Here is a 25,005-nt window from a genome sequence, read left to right as displayed (position 1 = left end):
TTATCCACTGGCAGGTAGTTTAGGAGGTTCAGAATCCTTTGCATGGGAATACTCTCTCATCTTTTGCTCTTTTGAATCACAACTCCTCCCCCAGCCCCCAGGTTTAGCTCTGAGTTATGCTCCTTCATCCTGTATCCCTTCTAGTCAGGTCTGTCTCCTGCCCCCTGTTATGAGTACAGGAAGAGAGTGATTTCCTCCACGGAGAAAATTCCTCCTCCCGCATCTGGAAAGATTTTCCTCTCCCTTTCCCGGTCTCTTATGCATTGAGAGTTGGGGTTGTGAGTCAGAGATCCCAATAGCTGCTGCAGGTTGGGGCACTGGTATTGACACTCCTGCTGTTGACTCTGGCTTCTGTATTTCTTTACAGATGCTGTTTTGGTTTGGACTGTGTGTGGGGGATTGGGTTATTTCTCTTTCTCCTTGCAAGCCTCTTTTATTTGTGTTTTCCTTGACAAATGCTCGATAGCATGAGTCTCTGTAGAAAGGTGTTATAAATAAATAGAATATCTCCATTAATTTATATTTATCTCCTAGAACTGGAAGGGACCTTGAAAGGTCATTGAGTCCAGCCCCCTACCTTCACTAGCAGGACCAAGTACTGATTTTGCCCCAGATCCCTAAGTGGCCCCCTCAAGGATTGAACTCACAACCCTGGGTTTAGCAGGCCAATGCTCAAACCACTGAGCTATCCCTTCTCCCAGGAATTGTGTTCCTGCCCACAATTTAGCTTGCCTCTGGATTAGTGTCTGACTTGTTTCATTTTGCATTAATACCTAAAGAGGTAACACCTACACAATTGCCCCAACATCTCCAAGCCTCTCTAGAGTTTTGTGCCAGTAGCATGGCAAATGGTTTTAGTCTTGGAACTTTTTGGCATAGGTGCTTCTCTCATAGTGTCTGGTTTGACAGTACCACATGTGGTTTGACTGCTCTATGTTCTGTCCTTCTATGTCACCATCTCTGAAAAAATTCCCCATTAATTTGACCTCCCACTCCCAGCAGGGATTTCATGCCTCTATGCTAGTCAAAGGTCAGCAAGACACGAGCACCAGTGTCTGAATTGGTAGCATATATGCTACACCACGTGTCAGTCTCTGCTGGGCACAGATAGCTGAGATATGTGACCCATTTTTAATTTTCCTATTAATTTCCCTTCTCCAGAAAAATAAACTTAGACCATAGCTCCTTTGTCACAGTATCAGAATAATTTAAAGCAGTTTGTGTCCACTTGTAACTGCACTTTACTCATTTTTAAAATCAATCTTATGTAGAATTACCCTCATGTAACACTAACAAGGTGGCTTCTGCATTTTTTCCATTTTCAGTTGTATACCCTGGGCACCACAAGACTTGAGAAGCTTCTACAAGAGTAGTGTTTGGATGCCACAGACACTCAAACTTGTAGTGGCACACTTACAGGACTGTGGTTATATAAGGGACATGCAGTTCCCCTAGCCGACTCAGTTTTTTCCACAACTAGCTCTATATGCAGGATCCTTGATGCATGATTAAAACCCTTAACCTTCCTTTTATGTGTTAGATAATTGTGGGGGTTGTCTATACTACAGTGCTATGTCAGTATAACTTATGTCACTCAGGGATGTGAATAAGCCACCCCCAAGCAGCATAAGTTACACCAACCTAAGCACCGGTGTGGACAGTGCTATGTCCTGCCGACATAGCTGCCACCTCTTGGGGAGAGCTCTATCCCATCAGCAGAGAGCGTCTTCACCAGACATGCTATAGTGGTGAAGCTGCACCACTGTAGCACTTCTATGTAGACTAGCCCTTAATAATTTAATTATAGTACTTTTGATAACCATTAATGTAGTTTTTGTCTGGGTCCATTCTCAGCTTTTGTCTGGGTACCATGTCATAGAGTTGGTGCTCAGTCTACCTTGGGGAGAGTTATTCAACATACCAATACTACTAGGGTCTGTCATTCACATCCTAGACGTGGAAGAATAGACAGAACTACCCCCGGACTTTCTTCTTGAAGGGAAAGGGCTTGGCATCAGTGCAAGGCCCAAAAAGGCAGAACAAAAAAGTTGGTGCTCAGACCAGCAGTGTCCTGGTCCGTTTCAAGGGCTCCATAATATCTTACTTCAGAGGCATTTCATGTTAAGTGTAAGTCAGTGGTTCTCAAAGTTTTGTACTGGTGACCCTTTTCACATAGCAAGCCTCTGAGTGCGACCCCCCCCCCCCTTATAAATTAATAACACTTGTTTATATATTTAACACCATTATAAATGCTGGAGGCAAAACGGGGTTTGGGGTGTAGACTGATAGCTTGCGACCCTCCTTGCAATAACCTTGCGACCCCCTGAGGGGTCCCGACCCCCAGTTTGAGAACCCCTGGTGTAAGTGCTGGAGAGTCAGCACATGCTGCCTTCTGAATCTGCCAGTATCATCCATCTAGTGCTGCAAGTATTTTTAGTTCTGAAAATGTCAAAGAAGATTTTGTGTGTGTCTGTTGCCAGGCCTTCATCAGATCTGTTGTATCCAGAATACCAGGAGGCTTTGGTTTTCCTCTAAATCCTGAGGCATAAGGACAGGAGGAAGTGGAACTCCGTGCTCTAGGTGCTGAGCGAAACTTCCTCCCTAAGGAAAAAAAGAGAAAATACAGTCTCGGATATGGTGAAAGTGTGCTTTAGTACTGCTGTCCCTAGTGCCAGTGGGGCCGCTGGCCTTCCTTGTCACACTAGTTTCCTCTTACATCTTGCCGTTTATGTTGAGACCTTTTCCAATGAAATAACATAAAAGGGGTCTTCCTCACTTCTGACTTTTCATTCACAGAGATGAAAACTGTAGGCTGGTACTTGTAAAAATACTGTCTCTTACTATTAACTTCATCTATCCTTTAATATTTTATTTGAGAGAGATTTTTGTTCAGTCGTTTTAAAAAAATCTGTGTTCAGCTTCCATGTCAACTTCCAGGCTGAGTGTGAAACTGCATTTTGAAGTTGTTAGTTGAAAGCAGAATTCGCAGCTTAATCGAAGCTGATACTTTTAGCACAGTACACTGAAATTCCAGCCACCAGGGACGAGCAGAATTTTAAATTTTCAACTTCGTATATTGAGAATTTATTTTTAAAGCACATTCTTCAGAATATATAGGAAATGTCCTTTGTCAGCCTTTGCGTGATAGACTAAGGTCTACTTTATCTTTTTTCCTGTTTCATAATTCATTTATTGGGGCCAGAACTTGTTGTAGATGTGTTGAAACTGCTGTCACTGAACGTCTTTGGCTTTCTATTCTTTCCTTGGCTCTGTGTGATGCTCCTAGGAGGACTGAACCTTTTTACCAGCCAGAATAAACTTATTGTCAGACAGCATGGAAGAATTAAAAGCACAGTCTGGGCAAGTGAAACTTGATGTGTCAGAGATACGCTTCTGGCCTACGTTTAAATCCTTGTTGTGTTGACTTGGCTCATCCAGTCTGAGGTTGGGAATGCAAACTTTCCTCCCTCCTTAGTTGCCTTGTAAACATCAGCGAATGATATTTGTCCTATATAACACTTAGAGGCATATATACATATACTCTGGTTCTGATTGCATGTGATTGCAGAGGTCTGCCCTTTTGGATCCAGTTGCCATCTGGAAGCTACGATTAGTAATGATGCTTGTTATGGCAAAAAAGGGAGAAACTTATGGAAAATATGCAGAAGTCACTCCTTTTTAAAAAGAAAATTCATGATGCCCTGATGAATAAGTGTTTTAAAAGTGGGGGGAAGTAAAATCTTTCATTTTACACTAAAAACTATTTAAAACCATTTAATAATACTTACAGTTTAAACACACTGAAAATATGTATGTCACTACACTGTATACATATAGTGCCAAATTTGTGTCTTTTTAAACAAACCATGCAGAGCACTTACCCATTTGATGGTTTGCCAGGATTTCAGACCGTGACTTTTTTTTTCTGTTTAAACAAACAAAAAAAGTTTAAAAGTCACAGGAGGTGTAGCCATGACAAATCAATAGCCTTAATTAGTAACATGTAAGCTGCAGCAACTTCAGTGCCAGGCAAATTATTTACTACTTTTCTGCAATTCAATGATATTTGCAAGGAAAATTGTCTCAGACTGGTTTCCCTATTCAACTTCAGGTTAGATGAATTGGGTCGTTTCTTGCATCCTAGAGTTGACTTAGAGGTAATATCGTAGGAAGCAGGGCGGATGCTGAGAGCATTTCTTTAACACTTATTAGGGGTAAACGCATTCAGGCTTAGGCCATTTAGTTTGTGGAAAGATTAGTTACCCTAAAGGGAATAAGTGCTTTTTTGTCATGATAGAAAACTTGATTAAAATAATGCACTAAATAACTTGATTGAGGGTTAAAAGTAAATTTGTGGTTTTTTGGATTTTTTTTTTTTAGATTGATATTTTGTTTGCAAGATTAGCGCTGCAAACTATTCCTGAGGATTTGGACCTTCGAGATGATAGCCTACTTAAAAATTTAGACATTAGATGCATACGAAGTCTTAACGGTATGTATAAAACTGGATTTTTAAGTATCAGTTTCTCTGTCAAGTTAGTGTCTAATGGGGGGTGGGGGAGAGAGGCAGTACAATAAGTATGTAGCTGAGTTGCAAAGTTTAAATGAACTCATGGTGGCTCAACTTGCCTAGATTTAAAGTAACTTGTGCAAGCCAATACTATGATATGGCATTTTGAAAAATTGGCTGTTCTTTCTGTTAGATTCTTATGCCTTCTTGTCAAATCATGTATTAAACATTGAAGCCTAGAAACTTCAAATTGGGTTGGTTGTGGAGGTCTCACCTAGCGCACAAGCCACTTATTCATGAAATAAATAAATAAATATAGAGAGAGAGAGCAGTCTCTCTTCCATGGCAAATGAGGAATGTCAAAACACTACTGATTTGAGGCCTACCTATTATCAGGATTACTTGCCAGGTCCTGTCAGACCCTCAATAAATTTGGCAAAGTTTTTATAGTTGATCTAACTTCTGAGGTGTGAAATAAGTATTTTCATTGACGTATCAAAATGTAAGTGTGGATGAAAATTGCATTTTTATATAATGCAACTGTGCTGCAACTCTGTACCCGGGGTCACATGTTTTGTCACAAAATAGGCATAAAATCTGAAGTGAGGGCTCTTTGGTTTCTGTGGCAAATTGGAACTTCTGACTGCTTCAAGTAAATTTAAAAAAAATAGGCATTTTATTAGGTTAAATATGGAATAAAAATGTAATCGGGACAGTATTCTTTGTTCTATTAAAGTCAATTTTATTTGGCCTTCAAATTTTCAGCACCATTGTGCCTTCTGCTTGTGTGAAATGTCTTGGTTAAGGGGCCTCGAACTCCTCGCTCCCACCAACTAGCTGTCTCCCTGAGTTTACCAGCAATAGTTGCCACCATACATTAACTAGAGGAGTTTTGCTAAAATTGGTGAAGCAGTTAAAGTTAGTACTATAATGCATCTGTGAGCTTCAGAGTTGGTACTCCATTGAGTTAATGTATAGTTTATATCTCTCAGAGCTGTTGTTTGAGGCTGTTCCTTTGCAAATTCACCACTGCAATGGTTCATGTTTGGAAGATTTCACAACCATGAGGGCTATAAGCTTAATTTTTCAACGTGATTGTTTATATTCTGCAGTCCAATTTTATGTCAAATTCCATAGCAATGAAATTGCTTAAAAATCTGGTCCTAGTTATAAGAAGTCAGTGTGCGACATCTCTGCTCTTCATATTTCTGTTTGTATACTGCTGTTATGCAGGTACCTCCCTTTTTGTATGTTGTTTTAATTTTTATTAGGGCTGTCAAGCAATTAAAAAAATTAATCGTGCAATAAACCGCACTGTTAAACAATAGAATACAATTTATTTAAATATTTTTTGGATTTTTTAAAAATTTTAAATATATTGATTTCAGTTACAACACAGAATACAAACTGTACAGTGCTCACTTTATATTTATTTTTATTACAAATATTTTCACTGTAAAAATCAAAATAGTATTTTTTCGATTCACCTAATACAAGTACTGTAGTACAGTCTCTTTATCATGAAAGTTGAACTTACAAATATAGAATTATGTAAAAAAAATAACTGCATTCAAAAATAAAACAATGTAAAACTTTAAAGCTTATACGCTAAACATTCGTATGTCCCTTCATGCTTATCTGGCACGTAAATACCTTGCAATGCCAGCTACAGAACTCCCGTGCGAACGCCTGTTCTCACTTTATGGTGACGTGAACAAGAAGTAGGCAGCATTATCTCCTGCAAATGCAAACAAACTTGTTTGTCTGAGCGATTGGCTGAACAAGAAGTAGGAATGAGTAGACTAGTAGGTTCTAAAGTCTTACAATGTTTTGGTGCAGTTATGGAACAAAAAGAAATCTACATTTGTAAGTTGCACTTTCATGATAAAGAGATTGCACTACAGTACTTGCATGAGGTGAATTGAATAACACTATTTCTTTTGTTTATCATTTTTACAGTGCAAATAAAAATAATATAAAGTGAGCACTGTACACTTTGTATTCTGGGTTGTAATTGAAATCAATATATTTGAAAATGTAAAAAAAATCAAAATATTTAATAAATTTCAGTTGGTATTCTATTGTTTAAAAGTGAGATTTCAACTGTGATTAATCATGAGTTAACTGCGATTGACAGCCCTAATTTTTATATGAATTATCCTTTCTTCCCCAAAATGCTGCTGCTGTACAACATAATAAAAAGCATATGAAAATGTATTAAAAGCAAACACCCTTTTCACATTCAAAACATAAGTGAGCCAAGTGTGAAACGTAATTTCTTGTTGTGCTAATCTTTAGTAGATTTGAAGGTGGGGTGAGGGCAGATTCTTTATCGTTAACCATTGGAGGTAACAGGTGCTTTCTGTTGGCCAGGTTGCAGGGTAACCGATGAAATTTTACATCTAGTACCAAACATCGACAACTTCAGGTTAACACTGAGAGCTATCAAACTGTGGGCAAAACGTAAGTTTAGTCTCAGAAAACAGGTTCTCAATAAATTCTTATCAGTGGTGACTGATGATGATGATGACTAACTCTCTTCTTCTGTCTTTTTCCCCCCCTGCATCAACAGGCCACAACATCTATTCCAATATACTAGGTTTCCTTGGTGGTGTTTCCTGGGCTATGTTAGTAGCAAGAACGTGCCAGCTTTATCCAAATGCAATAGCATCAACTCTTGTACATAAATTTTTCTTGGTATTTTCTAAATGGTATGTTTTAATTTTAGATTACACTAAAATAAAATTGTTTGTAGACACTGAATTTTAGTCTTGTTTCTATGGCATTTCTTCAGCTGGTATCAGGTTAAGTTGGTAGTTTACAAAGTATATTGCTGCCTCTGTTTTAGTGAATTGTGTTATATGGTGAGGTAGAAAACATAGCCTTTTGTTAAAGGTTATATGACCTACTACTATAGGAGAGTCTCATCTTATGCGCATTTAACATGTGCGAATTCAGCTTTGTGCGGTCAGCAAAAACAAAAAAGAAAAATAACAATTTAAATACTGTACCTGTAGTGCGGGTGATTCCTCCCGCCATTACACTCAATGTAATTTTGACTATACGCGATTTTCGCTTTACGCGCTGACAGCGGAACGTAACCCCAGCGTAAGATGAGACTCGCCTGTATTTAGCCTTTTAAAAAAACCACAAACACAAAACAAAATTTTGCAGGTTTTTAACTGGAAGGTTTTAAAATATTTGTGGTAACTCAGGACCTCTGTCACTTTTCAGATGTGACCCTTGCATAGTCCTAAATCCGAAAGAGTACGAAAATGTTCAAGAATTATTGTATATTCTGAGATATTAAGGAATGGTGGTAGTGTGCAAGGGGATTGTTCATTAAAATGCAAAGTAAATTTGGCAAAACATGTAACTTGCAGAGAATAGTTGGCTACAATTTCCCTGAAGGATTGTATCTCTAACTTTGAGCTGTATGTTCCCTCGTGTGAGATGTTGAGGGAAACTTTCTAAAATCCTTGTACAAAATGACAACTAGATACTAAGTTCAGCATGTCTGCTTTAACTTGCTAACATGAAGACCATTATTACAGTTCACTTTATCTGAAAGTCCAGTGGCTTCATAGCGTCTGATGGCCCTGGTATTTTTAGGGGTTTGATTTCTAAGTAGCAAGTTGTTGACCTCATGTCACATGATGCTGATTCAGCAGATTGATTGAAACCCCCTGTTTATAGGGTATTGTACACTCAAAGCATATGCATTGCCAGTTTTATGTGAGGACTTTAAAAACTGTTAATCATGTGCATTGCCAAAGAGCATAATGCACAAATATTGAGAAACCCCATTGCAGGTAATGGTCACTTTTATAATAATTTTAAAAAAAACCTAATTGGTGGCTATTAGACTATTAAATGTACTTCTTAATTGGCGGTGTTCTATAGGGTTAAGGGCATCTTGAAGAGAAGAAGTGTTGCATTTCATTTAGAAAGTGTTTCATTCGGCATGCTTTTTCTTTAATAATCTGGATGGAAAAAACCTTTAAATTTAGTGCATGTAGTTCATAATAACTAATCATACAGCAATGTACCATAGTCACAACTGATAGTTTCTTCCCTGGATTGTCGATGAACAGAACTAGCATGAAGACAGAATTAGTAGTACATCTTTTCAGAGGTGATTCTTTCAGTAATTCAGCCAGAGGTTATGCGTCTATTACAAGGTTCTGTGGCCTGCAGTGTTCAGGAGGTCAGACTAAATGATCAGGATGGTCCCTTCTGACCTTAAAGTCTGAATATAGTTGAAGAGCAATTTAAAGAAGTTTGCTTTACAGCTACTTGTTTTTTTCATTCCCTTAATTAAGAGGCTCAGAAAGTGCTTTGTGCTGATGTGTTGGAGCAAATTGTTATAAATCCATGTAAAGTCTCTAGCTCAGCGACTAAAAACCGACAGTAGACTGACTTGACTTCAAGGGAAAAAAAAAAGTCATCTGATGCTGTGCCAGGAGGGCAAAATGAAGAAGAATCACATTCAAACGTATTGTATGTTTTACAAAATAAGTCATTATGTCCATTAGTCTTATTCAGTGCTACAATCTTTTTAAACAGGGAATGGCCAAATCCAGTGCTATTGAAACAGCCAGAAGAATGCAATCTTAATTTGCCTGTATGGGACCCAAGGGTTAGTGTATTATTTTTTCCCCCCTATAAATTACACTGTACAGTAGAGTAAAATCAACTGCTTAAAGAAACCCAGGGAAACTTTATTTTTAGATTATAAATGAACTTAATGTGTGGATATTACATTTTCTTTTTGGTAACTTCATCTATAATTCTTCTATATTGCGCAGAACATAATGAGTTTACATTCTGTAAACTACGTTTAAACTCCAGATTTCTCAGTAACTATACTTCTTGTCCAACTTCAGCAGTACGTGATCTAAATAAATGCTTGCTAAATGCTCCCTGTACAATTTTTATATAAATAGATGCATACACTAAAGCAATTTGTTAGAACATTGATCACACTTCTTTACGACATTTCACTTTCTGGGTGATTAATTAACTTATTTTCAAAATTGTGTTTTAACTGCTGTGGTGTATTTGTTGTAAATTTTGCAATAATATGTCCTTTGTGGTTTGGACCAAAGGGGAATACAAATATTAAAAAAAAAACAAAAAAAACTAACTTTGCCTTTCTTTCAGTTACCATTATTTTGACCTCTCTACTTCATAGCATCTCCATCATTTATATTTTTCACTTTAAAAGATGAAAAACATGCAAGGACTCAGAATAACATCCTATGCTAAAATTAAAACTATTATTATTTAAGGTGTAAATAGGGGGTATTGTCAGATGGCAGATGTACTATTTCACCAATCGTGAAATGTTCTTAGGGTTCATCTTGGAGTGGGGGGGACCAGCGTGAGCACAATAGGCTTGAAGGCTGTACTTCATGACCTATGTTTTTAAATATATTTTCTGCTTGCTTTGACAAAAGTCTACATTTAAATAGCGTCTGGGTTGTGATGTAAAGTAAGATTAAAACAATGTTCTTAAGACACCCTATTGTTCCTGTTGTAGGGGTTTGAGGTCAGTGTGTGATGTTACGAACCATATGTGCTGTAGTAGCTAAACAAAACAGGGTAAGTTAAGGACAGGGTTTCAGCCTTAACTTTAAATTTACAACCTGACAAAACACAAGATCACTAGCTTAACATTATTTAAATGTAGTTTTGTCTTTGCTGTTCCCTTCTTTTATTTCCCCATGTGCTGGTTTTTAATAAAGGATATATTAACACAAGTGCTGCTTCCCTCAGGATGCACAGAGCCTTTCCTTTTAGACTGGCTCTTTATTTTCAGTAGTGTTATAGGTATAAATCATACATCATATTTCAAAGGGTTTCAAGACAGCTGTTTCTCTGAAGGTGTCCAAGGTGCTCAAGTGGTAACGTGGTACCCGTGTTTCAGTATGATCACAGCTTCCATTGCAGATGTAGTAATAATAATAATAAATTCACCACTAATCTATTTCAGTTGGTGTTTTTTAGCTTTAAAAACTACCCAGTATCAACAGTGAGGCATGCTGATAGTTTATGATCTTCCCTGTTCTATTTGAGTTTGGAATAACTTCCACAATATAGTTTACCTGTAGGAATATGCAGACAAGATGTTATCCTTGAGTATTCTCAACTTCTGTGCACAGTTGTTCAGTCTAATTTGTATACTAAGATCTCATTTGTATCGTTGGAATTTGATTCATTTTAGCAAAGAGAAAATTCCAAATTTTTTTATTTTGTGTGTGCTTGAAGAAAACTGATTGGCTGTTGTTATATATAGGTAAATCCCAGTGATAGGTACCATCTTATGCCTATAATTACACCAGCATACCCACAGCAGAACTCTACCTACAATGTGTCCGTTTCTACACGGATGGTCATGGTTGAGGAGTTTAAACAAGGTAAGTATTATCTTATGCTCTTATATATTCCAAAAGACTTTAAAATAATTCCATCATAGGCACAACATTGTTTTGGAATAATTAGTTGACAACAGGCATCCTTCCTAAAGCAACTGATTCAGTCAGTTGTCTTTGCTTCATATTTTGTCTGTAACTTTGAAATTTAATAGAATATTTATAAAAATTCCTATTTCTTCCTTCCAGAAATTGATCATTATTAATTGGAAAGTAGCATTCTCTGTAAGTGGGAATCACAGCCTGACAATTGGTTCTTTCTAAGCTGTTTCAGGGGTCTTAAGTCTGCATTACCATGTGGAAGACTACAGTGCAATTCTGTCATCTTTGCTGGCAGGTGCTAGTGGTACTAAAGAGACAGTATGCTTAGCTCTTTAAGAAAATTGGGAGAATGGTACCTTGCCTCAGTTGAGTTAAACCTTCTGACAGTCAAAGGACATTTACTGAGACAGTCTTGGCCAGGCAAGGCCTTGATGCACATGGGGAAATACTGATAATTCTCATCAGAGTGTTGTGCTCACTCTCCCATTTCTAATAGTCATCTGTCGCAACACGTAACCCTCATCCCGAAGAGGATTTAAGCCCTATAAGGAAAACCTTTTCCTCTCCTTTCTGGGTTTAGCACATTTCCTCTGCGGCATGTTCAGCCTTATTCCAAGGAAGTGAACAAGAACCAGGAGAGAATAAAATTCTCTGGTGGTGTAGAAGAGCTTTGCAATACAATAGTCTGGTCCAATTAACCTTGTAAGAAAATTTGTAACAACACACACTGAGTAGCTGATGACTATACATACAAAATATCACTGGGAGCAAAGTTTGTTGGAAGAGAAGACCATTGGATTAAAAAAGAGCAAATTAGCACTTAACTTGAAATAACCTTTGCTTAGTTTATGGACTGTTTTTGTGGATACTTGGTGTGGATCAACTGTGTGAAAAAGATTTAAATGTGTTTTTATAATTCAGGTCTTGCTATCACAGATGAAATTTTGCTGAGTAAGGCAGAGTGGTCCAAACTTTTTGAAGCTCCAAACTTCTTTCAAAAGTACAAGTATGTATTTTATGGCATGGCAGACATGTTTAAGTTTTTTATCATTTACAAAACAAAATTAATGGTACTTTATAGACAGGCACTTGCATCAGTAGCATTAAGTATGGTTGAACACTTCCATTAGAAACCTTTAAAGTGTTATATCCTTTTTAAAAAAAAAAAAAAACCCTGAAAGTTCTCCGTTTTGTTGGAGGGTATTTCTCCTTGTTGATTTTGAGATCAGTTTTGCCTCTTACTTGAATTTTTGATAAGAAACTTAAATAACATGATTATACTGCTTTTCTTCTTTTCCATAGTATAATTGATCACCCTGCTAGACCATGATCAGATATGCAGAATGTTACTGGAGAGCTATAGAATTAGTATGTTAAAACTAGGATACTTGAGTTAGAAGTTAGTTTGACCAATTGTTGAAATGTTCTAAGTGGTGGTAATGAGCTGCTATTGTCGATAGAGAGATTCCCAAAATCAAGTAAAGTAAAATGAAGTCTGCCTCCCCACAAACAAAATATTTTTTTGAGGAAATTAGCCCTGGAAAGTAGATATTTAAGACTGTTCCACTAGAAAGATGTATTTCTTTTACCATAATGGTAAACAATATAAATTTTAATAATACAATATATCCTTTAGTACATCTGGCAGCTCAATGGACTACTAAAGTTTTTATTAGTTTTTCCTCAGTAAGAAATAAAGCTCATCAAGGCTTCAGAATATATTAATCCTTATTGCAGCTAGTTTATTTCTAACTGCCGTGTAATGTCTTTACATTAGGGAAAAGATGTGCAGAATTTTTATCCTTAAACATTTATTTTTAAGAGAAATCTAGGAAATGAGTTCTTGAGGCTTAACAGACATTTTAAGGGTTCCTACTGGTATGTTGTGGTTGTAGGGGAGAAGCTTGTTTAAATGTATACTGGATTTGCTGAAAAAATGTAATTTATAATAAATACAGATTATTAAAATATATGGACTACATTTTATTTGCCCTCAATTTTGTTGGAGACCCACTTTTGGAGTTAAGATTAAATATTTTCTATAATTCTGTTCCTGTTTTGGGTGGTTATGTATTAATCTAAACAAGATTGAAATATACAGTTTTCCCCCATTAAAAAAAGACTGATGACCATCATAATGTGTCTGTGTTTTGTTTCTGTATCTTTTGCATGATAAAAGCTTTAAAACACCTGAACAGCTTTTATGTTGTATCTTGGAGATTCAGTTTGAAAACTTTTAATGGATTTCATTAAGGTGATTTCATTTTTTTATAACATGAATTTTTGTTTGCACTCCGTTGTTAGCACTACCCTCTAAAAAGGCTGAAAGTACATCCCCTTCCAGTTTGCCAAATGCTCTCTCCCAGTTTTGAAAGTAACAGACGCTAACAGGGCTGAGTTCACTTGAAATAAGACCCATTTAATATAGTTTTATATCCTGGCATGTGCACCAGCATCAGTAATTACAGCAACACTGCAATGGACGTAGTCACTGCAATCAGTGAGTGCACAAGCTTTGTGGGTTCTACTTAAAATGGCTGACTTTCCAATTTCTTGACTATGGAGTGGTACATGGAAGCCTGTTAATATTCAGAATTGGGAGGACTTTGAAAGTAATTACAATGTATAGAAGAGATTTATTGGTCTTTTAAAACTTTGATTAGTCACTTTTAATAACTCTAAATACAAATGCATTATCAATAATAATAAGAAACTTGGGCTACTTTGGCCAATCCTTTTGATCTGAAAACTAGATTTTTTTTCAACATTGTTTTTATCCTTGTACGGTTCAAACCTCTTATTGCTGAAACTTAAAAATGTTCGGTGCTGTACAAGACACAAGATGACATGGTTCCTGCCTTGAAGTTCACCTTTTAAAATAATTTCTCAAACCTGTTTGACTCTTACCCCATAAATGTATAATTTAAATACGTGTATCACTGTTAATGAGAATTGCCTTGCTAAACAATACGTCAGCAGCAGAATAGACAGTTAATTTCTCCCAAATGAATTTTTAATTTAAGTGAATTCCAAATGGTCTAGAGAACTTTGGGGGTTACTATATATCCTGAATTGCAGGGGTTTCGAAATAGAAAAAATTGTCTGATTTGTCTGAATAGTTCACAATACTTGCATCAAATTTGAGAGGCCAGAGCTCAGGCTGTTTGCACTTGTTACTGTTTCCATTTTCTAGATGGGTGAACTGTGTTAAGGAGACAACAGAAAACATCACATCTGGACTGTGTGCCTGTACAAAAATTAACAAACAAAAAGTTACCAGCATGGTAGAACATCTGACTGTAGTTACATGACAAAGTGAAATGGTTCGGACTCTTTCCATATTAGAGTTTAAAAATAAAAAGTGTATGGTAATAAAATACTCTCCATATACAATGACTTTAAACACATTGTACAAACTTCAGTAAACAATATCAGTTGTAGTAAATAAAAAAATAGAAAACTTTAAAAGGGGTACTTTACTTATTAATGTATCTTGTGCACATAATAGGACTTACATTTATTAACTAAGTATAACTAAACCTAGATTTGGAGAAACCTTATTTAAAGTAGGCAAGTCCAGATCGGTACCCTCAATTGTTCATTACAATATTTTTTCCAAAACATTCTGAATAAAAGAGGCACAATAGGATGTATGGCTTTTGGCTTTTTATGTGATTATGGATATTAAAAATGGAGTGCAGTTCACTACATTTTCATTCAGTAGTCTTGATTTTTAAAAAATTGTTCAGGAAGAGGCATAATGGAAGAAAACTCAAATGTTTCTAAAAGAAATATACTGTACTTCCCAGTAGTGGTCACACTGCTAAAAAATTATTGTAATAGCTGGATTATTTTCTTCTGACCTCATGGTAAAGCAACAAAGATATTGTAAATTTAAAAGAATTATGTAAGAATATCAGGGATTGAAAATTACAATAAGATGTTACTTGCTATTAGTCATAGGACCCATGACAACTTTTAAGGTCCAATGTTTTGTGAAGCACCAGTGGCTAGAAACTAATACTTTCTCACTGGAAAGCTGGAAATACTAGATATCCTGTGATGAAATTATTTCTCACCCTGCTATGCAACACAAAATCCTACCTTAATCACAAAATCTGGTTATCTTGATTTTTCCCTTCCTTCTCCTCCTCAATTCCAACCTGCGTTCACTGACCCTGTCTAAACAAGGATTGTTAATAGACTTGAGTTTATTTAAAATCTGGATTTCAGTAACTGTGGTTTAATTATTTAAGAGATTTATAATCCGAATATGAAGCATCCTTCACTAACGAGTCAAGGATTTTAGATTTATCAAGCTGTTTTCATAGAGTTGTTCTTAAAGGCCTTTAAAGCTCCTTTAAAGAGCAGCTTCCAACAAACCACTAGAAAATGAGTGTTTTTAAATACCTGGAAATATGTCCACTTCACTATAAAAATCTATTACTAGTAAGGTTCATTTCCCATTGTGAGAGATCCTGTTGGTGTGTCAAGTAGAACAATTTAAAAAAATCTAGTACTCATTAAGAAGAGTTAGTATTAAAATTACATAACAGTATAAAGTCAGATAACATAGTAGTAATATTTAAAAGAACCTCATTTTCTGCTTCAGGTGCATGAATTTTTGTGCAATAACATTGCTGAATTCATGGAACAGCACTCCGAAAAGGATCAGTTATCGTCTGTAACTGTGACGCTGCACATTTCTAAGTAGTGTTTTAGTTCTGTGGAATTTAAATGGCTTATTAGTGGTTACTCACAAGTATGTTTTTAAAAACTGATAGCATTGTTTTACTAAGCACATTTCTTAGCATCAAGTGCTTCATGATAATACTAACATAACCAAATGAATCTTATAGTAAAATTTCATTTTAGCCACTTTAAAAAGAGAATAAATTTCTTCCTCCATTCCCCCTTTCGTTTCATAAAGTACAAGCCTTTGAATTATATTAGTCCAGAATATTTTTAGCCCATTTTCCCCCTTAGACCAATGTAAGGTATGTGTGTGCATATTGATTGATCTGTTGGTTTTGAGTTACTTTTATAGTGACTTGTGGACCTGCAAGTTTTCCCAAGATTTTGTGGAATAGTATCACGTTTCACTATTATTGACCTCGCAATTTTCTGGACAGTCTTATTTATCCACTAACTTAAAAAAAAAAATCAGTGTGTGTAACCATGAAATATACTATGATATAGCCCCTAATCTTACTGGTTTAAAAAAATTAGGCCCCAATCCGGAAAAGATTTAGGTATGCATTAATTTTACACTGTGTGAGTAAACCTAGTCTGTGTATAAATTTACGTGTCTAAATTTTTGCAGGTTCAGGTCTTAGGCATGTAGGGTGGAGCTTTTGAGATCATTTTACAAGATCTTGAAATTATTATTCCATTAATCTTTTAAAAAAAAATAACCAAAATTTAATTCAATCCTTGTCTTTAAATGAGGTTCCCTTGCCCATCCACCTCCCTTGAGCTTAACTGTTCTAGTTCTTCCTTCATTAAAAATATTTTGGAGTTTTATGCAGTTAGAGATTTTTGACTCAATATATTGAAAACCTGTAAATATAGTGTATTATTCTAGAGTAAATCCCTGAAGTCTCAGATTAATGGGGAGAGGAAAGACTCTTTAGGAAGCTTCAGGAAAAATTGTTTGGAAAAACTCTTAAAGTTGACACTACTTATATTACATTTCATGGCTATATTTACCTTTTTGATAAAATATTCAAACCAGTGTATCAAATCAGTCATCTAGCTATGTCTTGAGAAATAAGGTAATTGTGACTAAAACACCAGACTTTCCTATGGTAGAACTCTGAATATTTGTTTTTTATTTTTATTTCTTTTGCTTGCACAACGTGAGTAGCCTTCTGCAATTGGCAATTTAAGTCATAGTCTCACTTAGTTGAGATTCTGGCTTAAGTGCTACTGTATTTCCATGCATTTATTACCCTTTTGTTGATATTAATGCAGCTGTGGACATCAATGTGAGTTGAAATTTTTTTGGAAAAAAAAATCTAATACCAGACTCCTCTGCAGCCTCTTGTAGATTGTTTAAGCTCTTTATTATAAGGTGCATATTATTTTTAACTGTTTATTTTATTCTTCTGTCTGGGTTTGTAGCTTAAACTAATAAGGATGTTAATAACTGTGAATGTCCAGTGTCAGACATACATAGAATAGCCTGTTGTCTTTATCTCCAAAGGCATTACATTGTACTTCTAGCAAGTGCACCAACAGAAAAACAGCGACTAGAATGGTGAGTATCATGCATGCTGTTGTTGTTTTTTTATTAATTCCCCAAATTTCAACATAATTTTATCCAACCAACCTGGGATGTAAATGAACAAGTAATACATATTTTACAAAAAAAATTAAGTGAAGATTCTGTGTTCCAGAATTAAGTAGATGAAGACAATTAATGTTATTGCTCATCTTTCATTAATCCAGAAATTCATTAAGGAAACAGAATGAAGGAGAATATTATTGGCTGCAGTACTCTATTTAAAAGGACCTGCAAAGGTTTAAAAAGATATTACCTAGAGTTTTATGATGTATGGAGAAGGCCTGAATAGCTAGATCTCATTCCCTCTCCCCTGGTTTTTATTTGGGGTTCTCAGATATTTGAGTTCTCTCACCTTAGTTGAAGCGGCAGAGGTGTTGAATCTTCAACAAATATATCTTTTTCTCACATGTTTAGGCATTAGAGTAAAATAGCTGTTTAAAAAAACAAAACAAAAAACCTTCATCTGAATATAAATTCATTTCTCTCTCAATTTTCTGCCTTCAGCCTTTCCTGGCTAGGGTAATATTTGATTTCTGAAGACTTACCAATGCATAGTATCTTAATTACTACACCCAGCAAAATCTTTCATTGTTAGTGTCATTTTGGGCACAGGCAGTTTGGACAAGGTCATCATAACTTCAAGACAAGATGATGTGGAATTCCACTGAACAAAGCTACTTGGCTTTGTTGGAAAGTAATATTAGAATATTGGTCTGGAGTGAGCTTGTCTGGCCGAGTATTTAGTTACTTGGTATTTCCAGATATTGGTTTAACCAGAACAATTTGTTTTTTTTCCTCCCAGAAGTGTGTTGTATTTCAGGTATTTTTAAATTGCCACTTATTAAGGTTTTTTCATTCATTCAGGGTGGGCTTGGTGGAGTCAAAAATCCGTATTCTAGTTGGAAGCTTGGAAAAGAATGAGTTCATTACACTGGCTCACGTGAATCCTCAGTCATTCCCAGCACCCAAGGAGAATCCTGACAAGTAAGCCAAATCCTCGCTCCTTAATGCAATAATTGAAGGATATTTTATCCAGATAACTGTAAATTTACCATTTACGTTATTCAAATCATTTACTGAAATGGATGAACATTTAATTAAAAGTAAAGTTAACTAATGACTTAAGTTGTCAGCAATTATTGTAAAACTTGGCATCCCCTTACGTGAAAATCACTTGGCTTTTAGACAGATACTTTTGTAGCAGTAGGAATACCTTAATGGGGTGATACAACTTTGCTAATTAGCACAGTATATACTGTGCAAAGTTGCCATAATACTAACCTGGGTATTCCCCTCTTGTGCTGCAATTGTCTGAGTGACTATTAGAGGGGGTCATCAAATATCAGGGTTGGAAGGGACCTCAGGAGGTCATCTAGTCCAACCCCCTGCTCAAAGCAGGACCAGTCACCTGTTCCCCATAAACCTCTTCCTTGTCCACTATCGTACCTTCCTCACTATTCACAGTAGGGGCTTGTGACTCGGGCTTCTTGGAGATCTCCACGGTGCTGTGGGTGGGCGGAATCTCTGCAGAGTATGGCATGCAGCTCTTTGTAAAAGCAGCAGGTCTGCAGCTTGGCACCAGCTGGATTGTTGATCTCCCTGGCCACCTAGTATGCCTGCCACAGCTCCTTCTATGCAGCACTCCTGCTGGTCACTGTCCTACTTCTTCTCTTGTATCCCCTGAGAAATCTGCTCGTCGATGTCAACATTTCTATGGCTGTTTCACAGCCTCTTCTCCCCACAGACCCAGGAGATCAGATAACTCCTGTCTACTCCAGGCAGGGCCATGTCAGCAGTGCGTAACCGGCATGGTCAGCTAGGTAGTTGCACAAACAGATCCCTGGGGATGCCTCACTGACGTCAGTGTGGACTGGTCAGGGAAGGTGTATGGTGTGCTCTCATCCTCAAGAATAGGGGACTGTTCAGAAAGCTACAAGTGAAGACTTCCTTTCCCAGCTGGTGGATTACCATTGGGAATATTGAAATGCCAGTAGTGATCCTGGGGGACCCAGCCTACCCCTGGCTCATGAAACCATATGCTGGCCTCCTTGACACCACCAAGGAACAATTCAACTACTGGCTCAGCAAATGGAGAATGACAGCTCAATGTGCTTTTGAAGGGTCGCTGGCGTTGTTTACTCACAAGATTGGATCTCAGTGAGAAAAATATCCCAATGATTATAGCTGTGTGCTATGTCCTGCATAATATATGTGAAGAAAGGGGGAGAAGTTGCCATCCAGATGGAGGGCAGAGTGAAGAGGCTGAGGATGTTAGGGAGATTCCCAAACCTGAGCCGGCTTTTTTAGGTGACAAATCTGAGGAACTGTCACAGATTGAAGTGTCACTAGAGGAGGTTTTGGAATTAATTGATAAACTTAACATTAACAAGTCACCGGGACCAGATGGCATTCACCCAAGAGTTCTGAAAGAACTCAAATGTGAAATTGCGGAACTATTAACTAAGGTTTGTAACCTGTCCTTTAAATTGGCTTCTGTACCCAACGACTGGAAGATAGCTAATGTAACACCAATATTTAAAAAGGGCTCTAGAGGTGATCCTCCACAATTACAGACCGGTAAGTCTAACGTCGGTACTGGGCAAATTAGTCGAAATGATAGTAAAGAATAAAATTGTCAGACACATAAAAGAACATAAATTGTTGGGCAAAAGTCAACATGGTTTCTGTAAAGGGAAATCATGTCTTACTAATCTATTAGAGTTCTTTGAAGGGGTCAACAAACATGTGGACAAGGGGGATCCAGTGGACATAGTGTACTTAGATTTCCAGAAAGCCTTTGACAAGGCCCTCACGAAAGGCTCTTACGTAAATTAAGTTGTCATGGGATAAAAGGGAAGGTCCTTTCATGGATTGAGAACTGGTTAAAAGACGGGGAACAAAGGGTAGGAATTAATGGTAAATTCTCAGAATGGAGAGGGGTAACTAGTGGTGTTCCCCAAGGGTCAGTCCTAGGACCAATCCTATTCAACTTATTCATAAATGATCTGGAGAAAGTGAGATGGCAAAGTTTGCAGATGATACTAAACTGCTCAAGATAGTTAAGACCAAAGCAAACTGTGAAGAACTTCAAAAAGATCTCACAAAACTAAGTGATTGGGCAACAAAATGGCAAATGAAATTTAATGTGGATAAATGTAAAGTAATGCACATTGGAAAAAATAACCCCAACTATACTTACAATATGATGGGGGCTAATTTAGCTAGAACAAATCAGGAAAAAGATCTTGGAGTTATTGTGGATAGTTCTCTGAAGACATCCACGCAGTGTGCAGAGGCAGTCAAAAAAGCAAACAGGATGTTAGGAATCATAAAAAAGGGGATAGAGAATAAGACGGAGAATATATTATTGCCCTTATATAAATCGATGGTACGCCCACATCTTGAATACTGCGTACAGATGTGGTCTCCTCATCTCAAAAAAGATATACTGGCACTAGAAAAGGTTCAGAGAAGGGCAACTAAAATGATTAGGGGTTTGGAACGGGTTCCATATGAGGAGAGATTAAAGAGGCTAGGACTTTCAGCTTGGAAAAGAGGAGACTAAGGGGGGATATGATAGAGGTATATAAAATCATGAGTGATGTGGAGAAAGTAGATAAGGAAAAGTTAAGTACTTGTTCCCATAATACAAGAACTAGGGGCCACCAAATGAAATTAATGGGCAGCAGGTTTAAAACAAATAAAAGGAAGTTCTTCTTCACACAGCACACAGTCAATTTGTGGAACTCCTTACCTCAGGAGGTTGTGAATGCTAGGACTATAACGGCGTTTAAAAGAGAACTGGATAAATTCATGGAGGTTAAGTCCATTAATGGCTATTAGCCAGGATGGGTAAGGAATGGTGTCCCTAGCCTCTGTTTGTCAGAGGGTGGAGATGGATGGCAGGAGAGAGATCACTTGATCATTACCTGTTAGGTTCACTCCCTCTGGGGCACCTGGCATTGGCCACTGTCGGTAGACAGGATACTGGGCTAGATGGACCTTTGGTCTGACTCAGTACGGCCGTTCTTATGCTGCCTGCTGAATTTGAACAGCCGGATACAAGGACTATTATAAGAGCTTAGTGCAGCGCTATATGGCTCGTGGAGGATTTGAAAGACCATTTTAACAGTGAGAGAGTAGTGTGTGGTATATTCTACCTGGCCCCTGCCCTTTTGTGGCCTTGTAGGAATTGTGTGGTGGTTGCTGTACACGTAGGAATGTAACATTATCAGTGCACCTATTTGTTTTGTTTGTGAATGATCTTCTGAGTTGTATGACACTGTGCAGATAATTGATTTCTTTCAGAACTGCTGAGCTCTCAGTAGCGTATGCTGTGAACTAATAAAGATTATTAATAGAATTTTATTCCATACAAAATCGGTGCCAAAAAAACCCATGCAATTTTAAAACAAATACATTAAAAACTTAAAGCTCAATGAATTAAGAGAACAGCCTGATTTCTTCAAGTGATAGTCCCTATATGTATTCCAAACGTTGTACAGGCACCAGAGCCAGAAGGTTTTCCCTACCAGTGTCCATTGTCCCACACATACGTCGTGCATCTCCTCATGTTCACAGTTGAGGGCATAATAGGCCATGCAAGTTGACACTTCTCAAGTTCTCTATTACTACTGCATGGCCTGAGTCAGAAGCCCTGTTCCTTTGCGCTCTTAGTTTTTACTAAGAGAGTGACTTCTTCCGTTGTATATAGTTGTTCATAGTTCTTTGCAGTTCTTCTCGTAGTTAGTAGTTGTAGCGTTAGTAGTAGTTAGTGGTAAGTTAGTTAGTCATCCCCGTTCAGAGACAGCCCCTTCCCTTGGGGATTATGCCCCTGTCCCAGGGTTCAAGAACTCTGTATCCTGCCTGCGCTCCTTCTCTGAGCAACAAGCACCAGAGGGGTGTCTGTTGCCTCAGCGAGACTCAGATCATGGCACAGTGTTCGATCTGCAAGTTGTTTCTGCTTCGGACCTGAGAAGTCGAGATTTCCACTGAACTTATGAAAGGGAAAGAATTCATGTCCACTACAGCTATATATACACCAACAAAGGCTTTCACGTGTCTGTATATATGAAGCTTGTGATTGTCTTTAATGTCCCGTGGGGTGGAGTGGTAAGAGTAGTTCTGCAAACTATGATGCCACATGGAATGTTGGGGGGAAGGGGTTATTGGGATTTTCTGGTATTGAGTTCTCAATGGGTTGCAGGGGGAGGCAAGCCCAGGACTGTTGAACCTGCAGGTTCACCAGTGTCTATAGCATCTGTTTGCTGCCTGAGCAGCCCCATTATGTCCTGGTGCATCTCCTCCTTTTCCTGCTGGGACTCTTGGACCTTTCTCCTCTCCACTTGTTCCTTCTGCAGGCTATCCTCCGTGTTCATTCTCCAGGTCCTGTGTTCATTGTCCCTTGCAGTACTGGCTTGCAGGATCTCATTGAACATGTCATCCTGAATCCCCTTCTTTCTCCTCCTCTTCCTTATCTGGTTCAGGAGTTCCACAGGTGTGGAGGGGGAGACCCTGAAGGCCACAAAGGCAGCAGAAGATAAAACAAAGAGGTACCATTGTTAGTGTATTCACTACAGAAAGCAAAACTTAAGATGCTGAACTCACTCCTCTTGCTTCCCTAAAGTTTTAAGCACTAGATTTTCACTTCTCTTTGGGACTGCGTGTGCACGGCACCAGTCACTGCACTAGCCATGGTGAGTATGGCTGCCAGAGGTTGGGGAAATGAGGGAATTGCTTGGTTGCATGATTCTAGTAGCAGAAGGCAATGGCACTGAATACTGGCACCATTTTCCACAGGTGGTGGTGATTTTAGCTGATATCTCACTCCTGAGGGTAACAAAGGCAGAGACAGCACAGCTGCTGCTGGTGTCCCGAAGCTTCCCAGGCCTATATGCTGGTAGCCTGTGTACTACAGTGGTGCCCGCTGAAATTATTACTGAGTGGCGTATGAAAGTGTTTTACCATGGAGCAAGAAATAAGGCAGCCCTCCCTCTAAACCTTTGGCAGAGGATTACAGAATACCTCCATGGAAGTTTCATTGAGATCTCCCAGGAGCATTCAAGGACATCCCTGTGTATATAAACAAACTGCCCTGCATGGCATGCCCCTCCACCAACTCTACAGGGGGATGAAAAAGCTGATAGCAGCTCTCCCCTTCTTGGTTGAACCACTACTTCTTCTAGCATAAGGAAATGAATAAATAGTCAAAATACTATGCTCTGCTACTTTGGGGGTGCTGTCCATGTAATTGAATATTTATCTACATACTTTTACCTAAGATTCCTTCCGTGCATTGGGCTTACCTGTGCTTGACCGGGTGGTCTGTGATGGTCTGTCAGAATCTGGCTTGCTGCACCGCTGGAGCCCCCCAGTCACCTGTTCCCCATAAACCTCTTCCTTGTCCACTATCGTACCTTCCTCACTATTCACAGTAGGGGCTTGTGACTCGGGCTTCTTGGAGATCTCCACGGTGCTGTGGGTGGGCGGAATCTCTGCAGAGTATGGCATGCAGCTCTTTGTAAAAGCAGCAGGTCTGCAGCTTGGCACCAGCTGGATTGTTGATCTCCCTGGCCACCTAGTATGCCTGCCACAGCTCCTTCTATGCAGCACTCCTGCTGGTCACTGTCCTACTTCTTCTCTTGTATCCCCTGAGAAATCTGCTCGTCGATGTCAACATTTCTATGGCTGTTTCACAGCCTCTTCTCCCCACAGACCCAGGAGATCAGATAACTCCTGTCTACTCCAGGCAGGGCCATGTCAGCAGTGCGTAACCAGCATGGTCAGCTAGGTAGTTGCACAAACAGTGGAGAGCTGCTAGGTGTGCAGGTAGGGAAAGGAATTTCAAAAATTTGCAGGGATTTAAAGGGGAGGGAACTTCTGATCTCCATGACCCCTTGGGCAGTGGAGTTCACAATGTTGACCAGAGCAGTTAGTGTGGGTCATTGTGGGACAGTTTGGGCCAACATAACGAATGCTGGGTCGACATAACGAATGCTGTGTCTACACTCGCCCTGTGTTGACCTAAATACATTGACTCTATGCCACTCGGGGAGGTGGTGATACTGTGTTGGTGTAAGGGTCAGTACAGCGGTGGGAGACTAATGCAGACATATGCACAACTAGGTTGATGTAAGCTACCTTGCATCAACCTAACTGTGTAGTCTAAACCAGACCTAATAGTTAAACCGTGTTCGGTGCCGGTTTTAGGGGAGTTACTGCTGACAAACTTTTCTACCAGTGGGTTAATTTCCAAGTGTAAACAAAGTTTATACAACTGAGTAGGGCCCTACCAAATTCACGGTCCATTTTGGTCAATTTCTCGGTCATAGGATTTTGAAAATTGCAAATTTCATGATTTCAGTTATTTAAATCTGAAATTTTATGGTGTAACTGTAGGGGTCCTGACCCAAAAAAAGGAGTTGTAGGGGGATTGCAAAGATATATCGTAGGAGGGGTGGTGGTACTGCTACCCTTACTTCTGTCTGCGCTGCTGGTGGCGGCGCTGCCTTCAGAGCTGAGCAGCTGGAGAGGAAGCTGCTGGCTGGGAACACAGCTCTGAAGGCAGAGCCACCACCAGCAACTGCGCAGAAGGATGGCATGATATGATATTGCTACCTGCAGAGCTGGGCCCTCAGTCAGCAGCCGCCACTCCCTAGCTGCCCAACTCTGAAGGCTGCAGTGCAGAAGGGTGGCATGGTATGGTATTGCCACCTTTACTTTTGTGCTGCTGC

The 25,005-nt window shown here is 38.5% G+C and overlaps 1 protein-coding gene across 2 annotated transcripts in view; it reads left to right on the top strand.

Annotated features, from left to right (window-relative positions):
- The window catches only part of PAPOLA (poly(A) polymerase alpha), an 81,298-nt gene that overhangs the window by 31,805 nt on the left and 24,488 nt on the right, over positions 1–25,005 (top strand). For both annotated transcript variants that reach the window (XM_065404370.1, XM_065404369.1), the window contains exons 7-14: positions 4,381–4,492; positions 6,884–6,973; positions 7,083–7,221; positions 9,077–9,149; positions 10,809–10,929; positions 11,908–11,992; positions 17,192–17,245; positions 18,137–18,256. In XM_065404370.1, coding sequence (XP_065260442.1) covers positions 4,381–4,492; positions 6,884–6,973; positions 7,083–7,221; positions 9,077–9,149; positions 10,809–10,929; positions 11,908–11,992; positions 17,192–17,245; positions 18,137–18,256 — 794 coding nt within the window. The remainder of the gene's footprint in view (positions 1–4,380; positions 4,493–6,883; positions 6,974–7,082; positions 7,222–9,076; positions 9,150–10,808; positions 10,930–11,907; positions 11,993–17,191; positions 17,246–18,136; positions 18,257–25,005) is intronic.

Source organism: Emys orbicularis, chromosome 4, assembly GCF_028017835.1.
Source record: "Emys orbicularis isolate rEmyOrb1 chromosome 4, rEmyOrb1.hap1, whole genome shotgun sequence".
Classification (NCBI taxonomy): Eukaryota; Metazoa; Chordata; order Testudines; family Emydidae; genus Emys; species Emys orbicularis.
This window is presented reverse-complemented; position numbering and strand designations above follow the sequence as displayed.